At 42.7% G+C, this 18,435-nt stretch overlaps 1 protein-coding gene across 1 annotated transcript; it reads right to left on the bottom strand.

Moving 5' to 3' along the window:
- Positions 1 to 5,693: 5,693 nt before the first annotated feature.
- On the bottom strand, positions 5,694 to 6,580 carry LOC118016925 (60S ribosomal protein L6-like). Its single transcript, XM_035014704.1, is given in 2 exon segments — positions 5,694 to 5,891; positions 5,893 to 6,580. Coding segments are annotated over 2 exon segments (867 nt in total). The 5' UTR covers positions 6,562 to 6,580.
- Positions 6,581 to 18,435: the final 11,855 nt, after the last annotated feature.

Here is an 18,435-nt window from a genome sequence, read left to right as displayed (position 1 = left end):
AACAGATTCAATCTGGGTTGCCACCTGTCTGGCTTTGGACAGGAGCAACCAAATTGGGCAGCTGGGTTCCAGCTTTTCATGGGGGCTGGTGGTTGGTTGGCTGCCGGTAGCTCAGTTGGCCCTGGAGTCTTCCAGAGCAAGAGCTAGATGTGGCTGAAGGGGAAAAGGAGGACAGCCTTCCATATTCCCTGGACCCTCCTTTCTCTTTAAATGACCAACCTGGTGGCAGCCCTATTTTAAAAACACAAGAACTCATAACAGCCCAAAGCAAATGGTGGAATAGGTTACCATCCAGGAAGTTCTTATGCTCACTCATTTTTCTTCTACAATTAGCCATTTAGGGAGGGAAAAAGTCACAAATACATGAATTATGTTCCTAAATGTATTTCTAAAGTTCTTAAGTTTTATTGAGCATGAAAGTTGGTCTTTCCCTGTGTTAAGGACTGAAGAAGCTATAGAACTAGCTAGTAGCTCAATGGTGCAAAGTCTTATGATTTAAACTTGACATTTGCAATTTTTTGCCATAAAATATTACTTTCTTTATTTCAAGACTTTAGTTGAAAACCTCGTAATTCCTTTTAAGCTCCATTTGATTGTCAATTGCACAACTCTCTCTAAAGCTTAGGGCTTATGATTTTCATACACACATGATTTATGCTTTTTGTGTCACAATATAATGTACTTTGGTACAGCTCCTACTTATTTCCCTTGCATCACGAAAGCCTTCCCTTTTAGAGGCTGGGATTTTTATAGGGAAGCTATGAAAGAGTTGTGACCTGGCTATAGATCTTGAATTGTCCGAAATTGCCATTTTCGCTGCCATCGCCAGCCTTCTGTGCCACTCCATTTAATATGTTTTCAGAAAACGGTGATCTGGCTATCTGCATATTTGGATAACAGAGTCAAATAAATTTTCACTATTGAAAATTTCAGTAGCTGGCTGCAGAAAGCCCATTCCCTGCCTCGACTGCAGAGAAGGATGGCAAAACATATTCTAGAAGTTGCAGACCCTGAGATTTCTTTGAATCCATTTGCTGTGAGAAAATCATAAAGCTGGATCTGCAATAAGGAAATCGCAATTCCATTTACTAACAATGTGCTGAATGATTTCAATGTATGTTTAATCCGGGCATAGAACTGTAAGTTCATCCAAGCTGCTGCTGACTGGACATGAAATTTAAGTTAATGGTCCTCATTAGAACAACACTACCTAACCAAAATATCGTAAGTAGATATTAAGTTTTCTGAAAAGATTAATAATATATATTGTCATGATAAAGATTGGAATTCACCCAGGAAACATTTAGTTCATCCGAATTTTTACACTTCGTAGATCTTGTTTTGTGGCTTCCTAGAAGCAGAAGGAAATTTAGAGACCATCAAACCCTCTTTACAGCCCTATTTGCAGATGGGAAAACTGAGGCCCAGAAAGGTTAAATGTCTTGCTCAGTGTCACACACATGCATAACTAAAGCTTCCACATATTCCTCATATACATTATTATTCCAATCAAGCCATAGACATTGTAAGCATAGGAGAAAAATTCAAATGTTTTTGTCATACTTGTCAATTTTAGTTATTTTGGCATTTAAACATAACAACTTTTCTGGTGTATAAAAACTCATTTTTTTAATTACTAAGAAATAATTGAAAGTTGGCATTATTCTTTGCTAATTTATCTGGAAATTTTGAAACAGAATTAAAAATTTAAAGAAGTTTTCAGTGTTTGAAAGAGTTGCTATATGTCAGTTATTTGAGGCTAAGTTTATATTATTCCTCTGCCAGTTTTCTCCTTTTATTGCCCAGTCTTTCTACTTTGGGACTTTCGGCCTCCTTCAGACTCTACAGGGAGGAAAAAACAAGACTCAAAGGAGTTGATTTTGGGGCGCCTGGGTGGCTCAGTCGGTTGAGTGTCTGCCTTCAGCTCAGGTCATGATCTGGGAGTCCCAGGATCGAGCCCCACATCGGGCTCCCTCTTCGGCGGGGAGTCTGCTTCTCCCTCTCCCCTCACCGAGCTCATGCTCGCTCTCTCTCACTCAAATAAATAAATAAAATCTTTAAAAAACGTTGATTTTATCATTACTTAATAAAATATTTCATGGAGAACCTAGGACGAGAACTCCAGACAGAATGAAGTTTGTCATACTTCCCCACGGCTCTCCCTGGCTCCTAGTATGATGGGTTACCACCAAGGAATATTTGGTAGGTTTTTAAATAATTCTGTTGAAGACTTACAGATTTATTTATATGTGAATCACTCTTGGAGTTTCAGTGATTGCCTTTGGTGTACAGACTTCAGGATATGTCTGAATTATGAAGCTTCCACCTGATTGGTGTGGCTAGGTTTTAAGAGAGTTGAGTAAACTGACATAAATTATGTCAACCAAGAAAAAATAAGTCACCCAGAATTTTGAGTACGACTATTTAAATCTAGATCTAATCTGAAATTTCTGGCAAGGTGGTCAGACTCTGGGAAATATGTTCACTTTAAGGAAACTGCTGAAATCTAAGGTTGGCCCACCAATGGGGCTGTAAGCCTTGGAGTCTGATGTATACTGACCCAGTCCACACACCTCCCCCAATCTGAGTTCTTGAGAATTTCAAAACCAGTCATCATCAAAATAACCAGTGCTAGGTTTATAACTTGGCACAACAAACATGATTTTCATTTCCTAGACTGAAATTATTGTACAGAACTCTGTAAAAGGAAGGAAGAGGGTGAAGCAATTCTGGAATTATCCATGAAGGGGACATCATTTGTTCTTGGTGAACAGCTGGGGAGGCACTGTAATCAAAACCGTCTCAGAGAGAAGGACCAGGTAGTGAAGGGAAAAGAGCCCGGCTGTGTGATGTGTGGGAGGCGTGGGTTTGTATGGTCCAGGCGCTCCGAGCACCTAGTGGGTGACCTTGGGCAAATCATTGTCCACCAGCCATGTAGCAGAGCCTCCTAATTGGCAATTAAGGGTGTAGGCACACAATTTATTAAGGTGGGGTCTGTGAGCCCACAAAGTCAATACCCAGTAGACCACCCCCCCCAGGGAGCTCTTGTGCCCTCAAGTTTAAAACTTGTATGAAGCTTGTACGAAGGACCTACACATTGTCTTATAAATGTGAGGTTTTTAATCACTTCTGCTGTAGCAGTTTGAACTCTAATATTGTAGTTTGAGGAAAAGACCTGAAGAGACACTGATGACTGATATAAAATACCCCTCTAGACCATGGGAGTACTTCATAGGCATACTCTCTAGATGCAGGTGCTCGGGAGAATGTCAGCAGTCACCACTGTTTGCCTTCCTCTCTGTCTCTCTCTCTCGCTGTCTGCCACAATACTTTTTGGTAATTAACAAAAAATAGTTTGTGGATTAAAAATATTGTAAGATATCTTCTCCCTGATTTTTTCTCCTATTTAAACTACTATGTCATGTCTTTAAGAAATACCATGAGTTTGTGTATATGGTAACATGATTTTTTTTGGACATTTTTACCTTCTGAAATAAAATGAAATTCCCAAATATCCTGAATCAATATGCTTTCAAGATGGTGCAAGGAGGGGCGCCTGGGTGGCTCAGTTGGTTGGGCAACTGCCTTCGGCTCAGGCCATGATCCTGGAGTCCCTGGATCGAGTCCCGCATCGGGCTCCCTGCTCGGCAGGGAGTCTGCTTCTCCCTCTGAGCCTAACCCCTCTCATGTGCTCTCTCTCTCTCATTCTGTCTCAAATAAATAAATAAAATCTTTAAAAAAAAAAAAAAAAAAAGATGGTGCAAGGAGCCCAGTTCATAAACATTTTCCTACTCAAACATAATTAAAGGCAGACAGCATACTGTATTGCAAACATGCACAGTGCTCTTTGGCTAGCTCTTTTTAGAAATTACTTTTTTCTACCCCAGTGTCAGAGAGCTAATTTCATTTTCATGTTGTCCGGATTGGAAAATCTAATAGGCGTTTCCTGCATGGGGCCTATAGGCTTTCTCAGACTCAGTGTCAGTTTGTGTTCTTGCATGGTTAAAATGAAAGCAAAAGTATTTGGTAAGCAGTAAGCAACTCTTTCCATCATGTTTACTATTGCTCTTGGAGGAACAGTACAATGCGTGCTTTCTGTATACTCTCTGTAAGGTTGGATTTTTTTTTTTTTTTTTTACTGAAGGGAAGTTTTTCTAAGAGCACATCTTTTTAATGGTATACTTTCCCCTTCTCAGTGAGGGACTATTGATTGAGTGGACACCGCTTACTGTAGCTGTTCGGAGCCGCCAGCCACCGAGTTTCCTGTGATTGATTTTATATAGCACCTTTTGTACTTGAGAAATCCCAAAGCACTTAACAAAGCCGTGAGTGAACTTGATGCTGATGTGATGGTGTCGGCAGACGCCGCCTGGGGCGCGAACCCGCGGCAGCTCACATCGCTCAGATCCTTGGACTCTCCAGAGAGCCTGTTGGCTGGGCCACCCCAGTTCTCTCTGCTCTGCCTAGACTCTCCAGACTGGAAAGGACGTCTAGCCATCTTCTAGAATATTCCTGGGTCACCACGCTGAGCAGCCCTACATGACTCCAGACAGATGAGCTAGGCCCCTGTGGGTAGCTTCCAACTAAGAAGCTCTAAGACTCTCTGATTTCGTGAGTACCTCTGGCACCTTGAGTAGGTGCCCAGCGTTATGTCAGGCCTCTGCCCCCCTGGACAGGGGAAGACGCTTTGGCTAATGTTAGTATAAGGTACGCGCAAAAGCAAACAAAAGACGTCTCCAGAAATGCATAACAGGGTTCCCCTCAGAAGGACAGTACATCGTTGCTCCCTTCTTGAACTCCTAGCCCAGTGCTTAGCACAGAGTAACCCTTCAGCAAATGTTTGTTGAGTGAATACATGTGCATGCAAAGTATCCCCTCAGTGTCAGCGAAAGCAGATTTCAGTCCAGAGTAATGGCTGTTCACGGCCTGGCATCACTGATCTTAGCAGTGAGCATGCAAAATAAGCCGGACTTGTCCCTCTAGAAACAGCCAAAGTGGGACGAAAATAATGCCCTTTTCTTTTTTCTACTCTGGTTCCTGATGCCAAAAGCCAGAGCTGCTTGTTTTACTTGGAGATTGGTGACAAAGAGGAGACGACCTTAAGCTCAGAGGGAGAACTCTGGTCTGTTTACCTCCAGGAAAATGAATCAGGGGAAGGAGAAGTAGGGCAAGTCAGAGGAGAGGATATCGTCATGGCCTTGTATGAGCGGGGAACTGACAAGGAGACTGTCATTGAGGGAACAGAAAGAAAGTCATAATGTTCTTCCTAGGAATCTGGGCACTTCTCACCCTCATCTTCAAAGACTTGAGCTTCCTTAGGTGTCCCTAGCAGGGAGCAGGAAGACCGCTGGGGAGGAGGGCGGAGAGAGCCCAGGCTAGTTCTGGGTACCCCCTCCCACCACTGGGGGAGAGGAGAAGCAGTGACAGTTTCAAGGTGATCGTGCAGGAAGAGTTGGTGGGGTGTCCTCTCTGGCTCCAGCGGGATTCAGACCCGGGTGTCTGTTTCATCACACATCTCCTCACCCAGTTAGCGTGTTTAAAAGAGAGAGAGAATGTCTAAGTGAAAATGAGTGTGTGCATCCTCTTCACCTGTGCTTTCTTTTCTTCATATGCATGGGCTTTGGAGTTCATTTTCTTTCCTTTTTTTTTTTTTGAAATGGATCAGTTATTTAATTACGTTCTTTGTAAGAAATTTAGAACACCAATTGGTGAGGGTAAACCCCGTTTGTGAGAGAAAACATAGAGCGGAGGTAGTCCTGAAGCTGAGGAACAGCTTTGATCTTTGGCAGAATTTGCGAGTCCACAGCTTTCTGATCAACCTTGCGCTGCTCTGTAATCTCGTATTTCTCTTTCTCGGTGTCGAAGATCTCACCCTCCTGGTGTCTGGGCTTGGCGCGGCGTCTTCTTCTTGAAGTAAGCATCAGCGAGATGTTTAGGGATTTTCACACTGCTGATATCAATTTTGGTAGAAGTAGCAATGACGAATTTCTGGTGTGTTCTACGCAGAGGAACTCGATTGAGGGACAGCGGTTCGGTCACAAGTAGCAAGCCACTGCTCAGTTGCTTCAGGAAAACTACCCTCTGGCCTCTGCGGCGCCCAGTGAGGATGATCAAAATGGTCCCGGGAGTGATACTAGCTCGCAGCTTTCTCACGTGCTGACTGAAGGGTTTTTTGCCATGGCTCAACTGCTTTCGAGGCACATCTTCAGTAGGGTAATACCTGGGCATTTTGCGAAGTTTAACCACTCGGGTACCACCATTCTTGTCACCACCAACTGGTTTTGTGACCGTAGCAAGAACTTTCTCCTTCTTTTTCTTTTCAACCCTGGATTTAGCTGCCGAATACTTCCTCTTGTACATGGCCTTTCTGGAAGACATAGCCAATCGGGAATATCTGCCAATTCCTCTGACAAGGACAGGGTTTCGGCTGCAGTGGGGCTTCCCCTTCTTTGGCGTTTTAGCCTTGGGGTTACCCTTCTTAGCCTTGCCACCGGCATCAGCCTTCTTAGCTTCAGGTTTCTTCTCCTTAGTATCCGGCTTCTCAGCTTTTTCGCCTGCCATCTTGCGAGATGGGAAAGAGCGGAGTTCATTTTCAAGCCGACAAATAATTTACTTTTGCCTCACACAATGCTTGACATCTATTATCTCCTTCGCTCTTCGAATGACCTGGGGAGACGGATGGTATTATTGTGCCCATTTTACAGATGAAGAAGCTGAGGCCCAGAGAGAGGGCAAGTGACTTGCCCAAGGTCACACAGCTAGCAAATGGTACAGCTGGGATTCATACTCAAGTTACTAAATGCCACATCTCACTCTCTGTCCACTGTGTCTTACTGTCTCCATCTCACACTGAAAAAAAACCAAATCCTGCTTAAAAAAAGAAAATTTATTGTTATGACACGCTGGCATTTGAAGGATTAAGTTGTGAATATTTATAGTTGATTTTCGAGCTCACATCACAGAGCTGGATGCGTATTACTATAAGCTATCAACTAAAATCGCCTCCTCCTCTTTCTTGTTTTTCTTCTTCTTCATGGGTCTCTTCTTTGTAGGAACAGAAATAAGCACCTGTGATTTTCACCCATGAGGTTCATGGCTATGTGTATTGACACCACTTGAGGCATGTCTTCCGTCAAGACCTCAGTAACAGGGCCCCTGGGTGGCTCAGTCATTAAGCATCTGCCTTCGGCTCAGGTCATGATCCCGGGGTCCTGGGATCGAGCCCCGCATCGGGCTCCCTGCTCTGCGGGAAGCCTGCTTCTCCCTCTCCCACTCCCCCTGCTTGTGTTCCCTCTCTCGCTGTGTCTCTCTGTGAAATAAATAAATAAAATCTTTAAAAAAAAAAAAAAAAAGACCTCAGTAACAGTCTCTAAGATGTGAAGGCTGGGCTGGACCAATGTGTTCCAAGGCCCCTTTCAGCACCAAGAGACTGTGATTCTGTGCTGGTGACTGTCCAGGGGCCTCTCGCTGAAGAATGAGGGCAAGATGGATGGCGTGAGCGGGAACTTCATTAAGTTCCACACTGGCTTGCTGGGAACCGATGACCGCAGGCCCTGGGCTCCAAGCCAGGCACAGGGACACACACCGGACTGCGTTCCTGCCCTCAAGCCTGTGGGGTCTCGCAGAGGCCCCCAGAGAGGCCTGAAAACGTGCAGTTGTTGTTCACCTGTTTACCTTTTATTGGAGAACTTTAAGGTGTGCTCATATGAGTCATTGAAAGGGTATCGACACCTGACTAATCCTTCTTTCTATGCATTGTTTAAAAAGCCCTATTTAAATAGATGGATATTGGAGGAGACATGAACAAAACCATCATGTTGTGTTCTTGGTAGACTGCATAGAAAAGCAATTCCAGAGACTTAAACAGTTAGGGAATATGCCTTGGAAGTCCAACACAGGGGTGGGGAGGGCCTCGGGCATTTGGACTGGCGTGAGCGAGCTGAGGGAGAACCTGATTAAGAGAACCAGGGTCCAGCTCAAGGGGGGCTCAGGGAGGATGGATGGCATGGCAGCTTTGTTTAGAAGAAAAGCCGGTCAAAGCCACAGGGAGTCCTTGCAGGCCAAAGGAGAGAAAGTTGTTCCCCGGGAGAGAGTGGCATTTTGGAAAACTGAAAATCGCTTCAGTAATATCGTATGTGAGAATCCTTGTTTCCAAAAAGAAATACAATAAACCTCGCAGTTTGAAGGCTTCTTCAATATTTTACAAATCACACAATCATCTCCAGCTTTTGGCACAAAGAAAAATCCACATGACAAACCTTATGGAACATTAGCGATATCAAGATAAGCTACATCTGCCGAATACCAATGAAATTATCCCTACCTGCTGCTGGTGTTTTTGACAATGTGAGGCAGAGGGTCCGGTTTTTTCCTGTTAAAAATGGAAATCGGTGTTTGAGTATTCCATGAAGTTCTTCAGGTTCATTAACAAGGTCAAAATCAATGTTATTTTACTGTTTGGAATCATTTTTGGCGGAACAATGAAAAGAAACCATAGTAGAAGTAGTCTTAATATAATCATTTTCTTTTCATTGTTCTTTATGGGAAAATAATTTGGCCCGAAATTTAGTGGTCCCATCAGGGAGGTGATATCTTTAAAAAGGTGGTCTGAAGGACAGGTTTTACTGTACTTTAATAGGCTTATAGATTAATATAAATCTTAATATTCATAATCTTTACCATTTCTTTTCTCAGTATCTGCTCCATCTATACATCTATTTATAATGTATGTTTCAAACACAAGATATACTTGATTTTTATTGAATATACTGATGGTGCTACAGGGACAGCCACTCGACCTCGTTTAAAAAAAAGGAAGAAAAGAGCCAAGGGGTCAAATTTCTGGATAATCGGCTGCTGAAAACAGATTTTTGCAGATAATGCAATGGCCTGCCTGAAAGCAGATGTCCTCGCAAATTTGCCACTTGCTAGTATTTGTGTCAATAATAAAGAGATAAGGGTACCCCAAATGGCAAGTGTGAACTGGGGATGATCATGATGAGATGTGGACTGGCCCCCTGAAAGCTTGATTTTTCTAACTAAAACATGGAACATTTTCTACCTATGTATGTCCACCAAAGAAAATCACAATGATAACTAGACATGAAGTTTATTTATTAGATAAAGAGGAAAACATGTAGATAGGCATTGCTTGACATGAATTATTTTTATGCGGTCATTTAAGGGAAAAACATCTAATTAACTGATGTTAGTTTTGTTTTGACTCTGAGATTTCTGCTTTGCCTGTCAGCTTATTGTGTTATCAACATTGAAAGAATAAGTGAATCTTGTGTGTTCCTGCACCTGTATAACATTGGTCTGTTACATAAAAAGCTGTCTATTAGAAAAGCAATACATCCTCATTATAGGAAACTTACAAAATATGGGGGGAAAACACATATTCCCACTACCCAGAGATAATCGTGTTAACATTTCTCTTCTCTGTATTGTTTTACACAGTTCAGAGCATCCTATAAAACTGAATATGGATTTATTAAATTCCATTGTATTACTTCACTATTTCCTATTATTGGGTGTTTGGGTGGTTTTAGTTTTATCCTATTACTCTAAATATTAAAGATAAACATGTTTTTACCGATGTCTTTGTTTGCATTTCAGATCATCTCCCTAGAAACTAGTCCCAGAGATAGAATTATTAGAGTAAATGAAGTGAACATTTTTTTTAATTTTTTTTTTTTTAAGATTTTTATTTATTTGCGAGAGAGAGAATGAGAGACAGAGAGCATGAGAGGGAGGAGGGTCAGAGGGAGAAGCAGACTCCCTGCCGAGCAGGGAGCCCGATGCGGGACTCGATCCCGGGACTCCGGGATCATGACCTGAGCCGAAGGCAGTTGCTTAACCAACTGAGCCACCCAGGCGCCCTGAAGTGAACATTTTTAAGGCCTTTGATGCATATTGCTAAATTACTTTCCACAAAGCTTAGGCCAGTTTATAGTATAAACTTATTTTAATTAAATTCAATGTCTTTCACCCACATGACTGAAACAAGAGTGCTCTCAGCTTTCCACAGCAGTGCTCTCCTGCGATTTGTCATGGCCTTAGGGTCCACGGTTGCTCTGAGGGAGGTACACGAGGGGTGTAGAGGCGTCTCTGCTGTTTCCAAGGCCTTCTGGGTCATTCACAGAAAGGCTTTTCTTGTTTAAAATTGTGTGGTCCTCAGACATAGTATTTAGTACCTTAAAGATTGATATTTTTAATAAAGGGAAGATAACTTGAATAATTAGCTCTGCATTTTCTTCACCTTTATTTATTGATTGATTTAAAGCAAAGAAACCCTGGAATTTATTATTAGGAAAATGGGACTTAAAGGTATTCATATTTCCTTGCCCACCCAATTCCTAGTTTTCTTGGTTTCAAATATCTTGTCTGCGACTCCTCAGTCTTTGAGAAAGCATTTGGTTATGTGCATAGTGTCACATTCCTGCCCCCTTTGTTGGAAGGCCTGTGGCTTTGTGCTTGCTGATGCCTGTGTGTGGAAGCTGGGCTCCCAGAAGACTGAAAACAGTGTCTCCATTTGCAGTCCCCCCATCCCTGCATCTGCGCACAGTAGGTTCCCCCAGATTGTCCACTGTGCTTGAAGCTGTTTAAACCTGTGGTAGCGTTTAAACGCTTGGTTATGCCAAGGCTCACTATGTTTGGGTATATGTGCATACTCATTTCCTGGAGCAGCTTTGCTTTCTGGCTCTCTGCTACATCCTATTTCAGAAAAGCAAAAAAAGATGTTGCAAACAGATTTCCTATTTGGGGTTCCCTTAGTCAGGCTGAGAATGACTTTTCACAAGGGGAGGGAAAGAATGGAAGTTCTTAAGTCCAAGAGGAACAGCCTTCTCAGAACTTGGTCCACCTTTGACCATGGCCAGTCCTGAATGCTTTTCTCTAAAGGGACGCCCTGAGAAAAGCCAGGAGTCCGAGGACTGGGAAGAGGCTCAGTCAGGAAACTCACAACCTTAAATGTCTTTGTCCGGAGACTGACTACATAGTACATTAGTGAACTTTATTTTATATGAAACAGATCCTCTTACTATATTTCAAAGTCGTTTACAACTCTGTGTAAAATATAACCTCTTTACTAGGAGATGGTGGAATATAAACAGGAGGAACACAAATATTAATACTATCCTCACCATGCATGCCTTACAAAACACATTTGCTAAGTTTTGTTATATATAAAAATATATTTAGCTACCAATTTTACTGTCATTGTGGAAAATTACACAAGCCAATATATGTAAGTGAATAATTTTACATATAGTTAGTGTCTTTTTTGATTAAGAAAGTCGTTTAAAGGACATATTAATTATGCATCTTATGTATCCTATGAGGCTAGAGCAGCTCTGTGAATAGAGACCTGCCAGTTGTTTTGTTAAAATAACAGAATGCAGCTTTGATTAAAGAAAAAACTGGATGCAGCATATCTGGAAGAACTATTTTTACTATTAAAAAGGAGAGGATCAAAGTTATTGCTTTTTTTTTTGCAGATATAAGACTTTTGGAGGGAAGAGCTTTAGGCCACACAAATGTGTGGGACACAATGTAGTGAAGGTTGTGTATTTGCTAAAATGCTTCCTGGCTGGGACTCTCTGATTTAATGGCTTATGTATGTGGGAAAGTAGCCACTGAAACCAAACAGGAAATAACACACTAAAAGAGAAAAAAAAAATTTTTTTTTTCATTATACTTGTAATTAGAAGCACTGCATTTCCACATTTAAACTTCTTGGGTTTGTAAAACCTCAAGCAATACCCCCCTACCAACCCACCCACCCCCAATAGATAAAAATCTACATTTGAAGAAAATGTTTTACAATCAAACTAGAGTTTGTCTTTGCCTTTTGGAAACAAAATAGAGTATTATCTGTCCAAGAAAACACTCTCTGGAAGTATTTTCCTGAAGCGTGTTTGACTTTTCAGGGTGTCTGTGGGCAAGTGTATCTGTGTTCACTGCTTTGTGGTCTCCTGCAGGCTGCTGGTGGTGGCTTTGAATGGGGCAGCTTCACAAAATCTGCATGAAAATTGGGAATTGTCAAAGTAATTTGCCATTTACTGACTCACTCCCTATGCCTTTTGTGTTTGGATCAATAAAAACTTAAATCCTTTACCTAGTTTAGTAACAACCTATTCTGAAGCATTACATTCCCCCTAATCTTTGCGAGTTCTGGTTGTACAGTTATCCATTTTCCATGATATTCATTTTAAAAGGTTAACAAACGAGAAACTAAACCAACCATACAAATAACAGCCCAAAGAACACTTTCCAAAATGTGTTGCCGTAGTGCCATTTCAAATTTAATATTCATGCAGAGGAAAGCTAAAGGCCACCAAACCAGGTGGATAAAATGGTACTGCATTTTATGGCTCATTCTTAAATGAAATCTCTTAAATATTGCTAATGAAGCCCGCTCTCCCACACAGCCTTGTCGTGCGCCCTTTCTAGGCTGGTTCAGTTCCATTTCCCTGTCTAGCAATTTGCCCCAGGCCCCTATTAAATGAATTATCACGGCCCCTAAATCATCTCTGCGGGGGTTTCCTCTAATCCCATCAAGACACTTACACTCCCTTTCTTCCCTCCTGGTGACATAATGAATTATTATTTCATGGGGAGCTGTTAAAGAGGCCCCTTTGGAAGAGTGGAATGTGCGCGGGGTGGGGATCTGGGCCGCGAGGAAGCAGCCGGGTACCAGCGCCCCGGGCGGCTGCCAGGGGCCCAAGGGCGACGGAGCCACGCGGCCACCAACTGCCCTCCCGGCCGCCGGCCCGGGGCTCGCGGCGGGCTGCTCGCGGGCGACGTGCGGAGAGCCCCCCCCGCGCCCGAGCCGTCCCCCTGCGCCCGCCCGAGAAGGGGCTCCGGGCGCCCAGGAGCGCAGGGCGGAGGGAATATGAATGTTTTCCCTAACTGGAGGAAGCACTGCACTCACAAACCACTTGCGGAATAGATTAAGCTAATTTATTAAACACAGTTTGCCTCGTGACTGAGCTGAGCTGAGTAATGATTTGCATTTTTTTTCTTTTAAAAAACATTAATAACAGGAAGTCAGGGGCCACGGCGGCCCTAACGGAGGGGCGTTGGCTGCGGAGGGCGCGGGTGGCCGGGTCTGCGGCCAGGCCTGGACTTGGGACGCGAGCGCCGCCGAGCTCTGGGGCCCGGGCCCCCGCCCGCCGCTGGGGGCCGAGCCTGTGCCCGCGCGGGGGGGGGAGCGGGGGCGGGGCGAAGACCCAGAGACCGCGCCCTCCGGGGAGCGAGCCCCGTGGGGTTCGGGCGCTAGCAGGCCAGCAGGCCGGGCTGGGGGTTTTGGTTTTGGTTTTGGTTTGTTTGTTTGTTTTTAAAGATTTTTATTTATTTATTCATGAGAGACAGAGAGAGAGGCAGAGGGAGAAGCAGGCTCCTGGCTGAGCAGGGAGCCCGATGCGGGACTCGATCCCAGGACCCCGGGATCGTGACCTGAGCCGAAGGCAGACGCTTAACCATCTGAGCCACCCAGGCGCCCTGGTTTTGTTTTTTTATATCTTGTTCCCGAGGAGGCTCAGACCACTGCACACATACCAGTGCTGGACCTTCCTTTGAGAGCGCGGAACGTTAAACACTTTAAAGGGCAAGTCTTGCAGCTGCGACTGTCAACAGTGGTCCGTGCCAACAACCCTCTTTTCATCATAAATATGTTGTCATATCTCTTTACTATCCCGGCATGAAGGTCTTGGGTAATATAACCTACTCAAACACATCATTTAAAAAAGAAAGAAAGAAAGAGAGAGAAAGAGAAAAAGAAAGAAAGGAAGGAAGGAAGGAAGGAAGGAAAGAAAAGAAAGAAAAGAAAGAAAGAAAGAAAGAAAGAAAAAAGAAAGAAAGAAAGAAAGAAAGAAAGAAAGAAAAAGAAAGAAAGAAAGAAAGAAAAAGGAACAGATAGGAAGGAAGGGAGGGAGGGAGCCCTAGAAGGGAGAAAGGGAGGGAGAGGGGAAGAAAAAACACGATGACCTAATTGTAAAGGAAAAAAATAACAACAAATAACTTACGTATATTTCTCCAAAATGACAAGTGTAGAATGAAGTAGTCAAATGCTTATACCACTTTATGACAAATTGTGATTTAAAATTGTCCAGTTGATTGGTGTTGACCTTTTTTCGTTATAGTTGACATTCGTGGGGTTTTTTTTTTTTTGTAATTGTTGTTTTTAATTTTTTTAAACTTATTTATTTTAATAACCTCTACATCCATGGCGGGGCTCGAACTAACCACCCTGAGATCAAGAGTAGCTTGCTCTTCCAACTGAGCCAGTCAGGCGCCCCCATAGTTGGCTTTTTGAAATAAGGGCTAAATAAGTATATTTACTTGTACGTGCAGAATCATCCCGATTTGGATGTGGTCTGACGGAGGTATTTTGAGGAAACTCCAAACCCGCCAGCTGCACTCTTGTCAATAACCTGATTTTCCAAAGCGGTGAATGATGCTTGGTAAAGTGGCAGACAAAACAGTGTACATAGTAGTTGTATCTATGGAAAACTAAGTGTATGTTAAAACTATGTGAAAACACCTGGTGTTTATACGTAGAGTGGAGTTGAAGATCGTAACCAAAGGCTTTCTCACCTACGTGTGTCTAAACGTCCAAGTCTTGAACATCTGAAATCGTTCAGCCAGTGGAGGGATGAGACAATTCTGTGGGTGCAATGCACTGTCTTTTGGACAATAGCATTACCCCCTTGAGACACACTGACCTAGAACATTATTAGTCTTTAAATGCCTTGCATTATATTTCATAGGGAACAGAACATTTTGCGTATGCTGCCAGAATGTTTGCAGGTCCCTTGAAACCCGTTCACAACTCTGGATAGAATCCATGTATTCTGGATTATGAACCCTTGGTCTACAGTGGGAATTGAGAGATGTAGAATCATAGAGTTGGGAAGAACTTTGCCCGGACCCTCGGGGGAAATCCTTTAGTGACAGCTCATCCAAGTTTCTAAAAACTGTATCCCGGTTTTGGTTTCATTTGGGTACTCTGTAGGAGACTCGTTGCCTTCCTTGTTCTGAAAGTGGACCTAAAATTACTTTAGCTTTTAGAGCAGCTTTAGGGCGTTGTTCACTTCTACTGAAGTTGTGGACGATAAAAGCCCTCAATCTAGTCCCCTTGTTCTTGCTAAGATGTTTCGCCTCTGTACTTTAGCAGTTAATTTTTTGTATCCAACTGTAGGACATTACATTAATATCTGTTAAATGCTTTCTTGTTGGAGCCGATCCTTCTTTCCAGCCTGTCTAGAGTTCTTGGATACCAATTTTGTTTTTGAATCTATAAGCTTTCCCTTCTAATTTTGTGTGATTTGTAAGTCAAAATATCAGAATTAATTATTACAAAAAGAAAAACAGAGAGAGGCCTCTCTTGCCAATGCTGCACCATTAGTAATAACACCATATAAATGTTAGGTTTTTCTAATGTCTGCATTAACAGCTGCATTATGTAAGTGTATATTTCACCGTGTATTTAGAGCTGAAGAAAAAAGACAGTGGACTTTAAAATGTGTGTGTCTTCGTTTGTTTTCTTTTTTGTTAGAAAAGTTTGACATTAATTTTAAGAATCCCTTAGAAGATTGGTGTTCCCTACTCTCAATGTGGGAATTTTGTTAATCCTAGAAATAATATTATTCCAAATAAAAATAATTTTTAGAAGAAAGAAATTTCCCACATCTGTACCATTCTAACATAGTTGTTTTCATGTTCCATGTTCCCTTCTGTATCTTCTAGTTTTTGTGCCGGTCTTTACATATTGCACGCTGTTTTCCACATGTGTTTTCTAGTTTCCTGTTAGAAATGGGTGTTAGCTTGTATTTATTCTTAGGTAAAGTGAGTAAAAACAGGCAACAGAGAGTCTTCAACATAGCTTTACCTAAGTGGGCTGACAAGCTAAAACCTTTGCAGGCCTTTGAAAAATATTATCACTGTAGTAGTGAGGTAGGACTATCATATTCAAAAAAAAAAAAATCCTTATACATGTGTTTAAATCACAAGTGGAAAAGGGTGACCAGTTCTTGAGCTGCTGGTTTGGAAGATCCTGAAGTTGTAATTTAGAGCACTTTGGTCTGTAGCTTTGGTTCTGCTGGAAAGCAGGGCGAGGAGGCTGAGAGAGGTGGTAGAGAGGCCATCTTGATTCATCTCTGGTTTTGGAGGGCATTGGGCCAAGTGTGCTGGGGCAGTGGGGGAAATCACCTCCTCATCTGAAGTTCCTTACTTCTCTTTCTCTTCCCATGATGTTACCACCTCTGGACTAGTTGGACCTTTTCTGGGGACCCAGGTGGAGTGTCTACCCTTGGGTATTTGTCCACAGCCTGAGGAAGGCTGAGCTAAAGTTTGATTTACCATTGGTACCTGCTTTTCTGTCCTCTTATGCTGAGTACTGTATAGAATATCTTCATTGGAATAATCCTTATCTTTTAGAAAATTGACAGTGATGGTGGCTACCAGTTATTGGGCATCTAGTATATGCCAAACAGTGTATACTTGTATCATTAGGCTTTACAACCATCCTACGAGGTAGGAATCATTATTTCCATTTTAGAGATGAGAAATGCTCAGAGAGGTTAACCAAACACAGGGTGGCCTATTTTCACAGCGCAGGGTTGTTTTACCCTGTAAAAAGTGTCTATTTAAGTGTCTATTTAAGAACATACGAATTTGAGCAATGTAAAATGACATCACAAGATCCCAAGCTTTAGTTCTCATTTAAGAAGACAAGAGAAGGTGAGCAGAGAGATCTGGGGCTTTTCCAAAGCAGGAAGGACAGTGTGACATCTCCCAATGACTTGTCCCTGAACAAAGCACACGGTGTTCTGGGAACAGAGGGCAGACACTTGAAAACTTAGCAAGAGGGAATGATCCCAAAACAATGAAGCCTAAGAGATCAGTTTGGCGTATTTTTAGGATATAAAATGTTGGACTCAAAATACTTAAATTGTAGTACAGAGTCTATCACCAAACCACTGGGTGACTATAATTCAGTTACTGAAGTAAATTCCTCCAGCCTAGGCTGAATCAGTGTTTGCTGAATCAATACATGATGATTCTTTGGAGTAGCTAAGAATTCCTTATAAGCGAGGTATAAGGAAAACCTGATCTTGTTTAGTATATGCAGATGCTTTTCAGCCTTTGAATGGAAACTGGCCAGCCACTTACATTTTCTGACAAGAGAGTGATCCTTGTCAAGCTCAGAGATTATTGGCTTAAAGTACATTCTTTGTAATATCAAGTAGGGTATAGGGACAACCCAGTTCCACAACTGAGGAAATGCTAAGTCTTTAACTGTTCCCTTCTCCTGAAATAAAAATGGTCAGCCAAGGTTGTTGAGGGTGTCCTCATCCTTAAACTGAGTCCCTGCTCTCAGACAGCTCTAAGCTCATGAATGTAAGACTAACAAGGGCCACATTGGTGCTGCGGCCCACAGGGATTCCAAGGATCTTCCCGAAAATCAATCCCAGACTTTATAGCATTACTGAATCTTCTCAGTTCCATATAGCCGTGGCTGCTCTCATTGTCCCAGCGTATAATAGCATCAAAACCCCAGGAAAAATCAGGCTCTGATTCAGCTGATGCTCAGAAACACTCTTGAAGGGAATCCGAGGATCCAAAAATTCTGGCGAGTTAGGTCAGTGTGCTTAGTTCTGCAATCCACATGAAAGTAAAGACTGTGGGTCTGGTCAGATAATCCAGGACCTTTCAATGTCCTGATGATTTATTACCAGAGCGAATAGAAATATTGCAAACCACAGTATCATTTATCATGTAATTACATATCTTTCTGGGAGATAACGTACATGAACACAGAAGCGAGGTAGAGCTACACTGTCCTTTGCTCTGGGCCTCAGTTTCCTTGCCTGCAGTGGGAGAGGTTTGGGCAGGATGGTCTCTGGATCTTGAAGGTCTCTGGCAGCCCTAACCTTCAGAAGTCTAGACAATAGGGTCTTACACAGATGCGTAAGCGGCCTTCTTGAGCTATGGTTTCATTGGTACCACCTCCTATCCATGCTGCGTAGATATTTAGCCTCTCCAAGCCTCAATTTCCTCATCTGTAGAAGTAGAGGAGATGACAGTTCTTCTTTTTTTTTTTTTTTTTAAGATTTTATTTATTTATTTGACAGAGAGAGACACAGCGAGAGAGGGAACACAAGCAGGGGGAGTGGGAGAGGGAGAAGCAGGCCTCCCACTGAGGAGCAGGGAGCCCGATGTGGGGCTCAAACCCAGGACCCTGGGATCATAACCTGAGCTGAAGGCAGACGCTTAATGACTGAGCCACCCAGGTGCCCCAACAGTTCAACTTCTTAGGGTTATTGCTCTGATTATTAAGGTAACATATGTAGACCTCTGAGAAGGAAATCTCAGAAAGCACCCAACCTATATTAGCTATTACTATTATTATTAGGACATTCCATTGTCATA

This window comes from Mirounga leonina, unplaced genomic scaffold, assembly GCF_011800145.1.
Source record: "Mirounga leonina isolate KUSES-001 unplaced genomic scaffold, KU_Mleo_1.0 Mir_168, whole genome shotgun sequence".
Lineage (NCBI taxonomy): Eukaryota > Metazoa > Chordata > Mammalia > Carnivora > Phocidae > Mirounga > Mirounga leonina.
The sequence above is the reverse complement of the archived record's forward strand: the minus strand, read 5'-3'. Positions and strand labels throughout refer to the sequence as shown.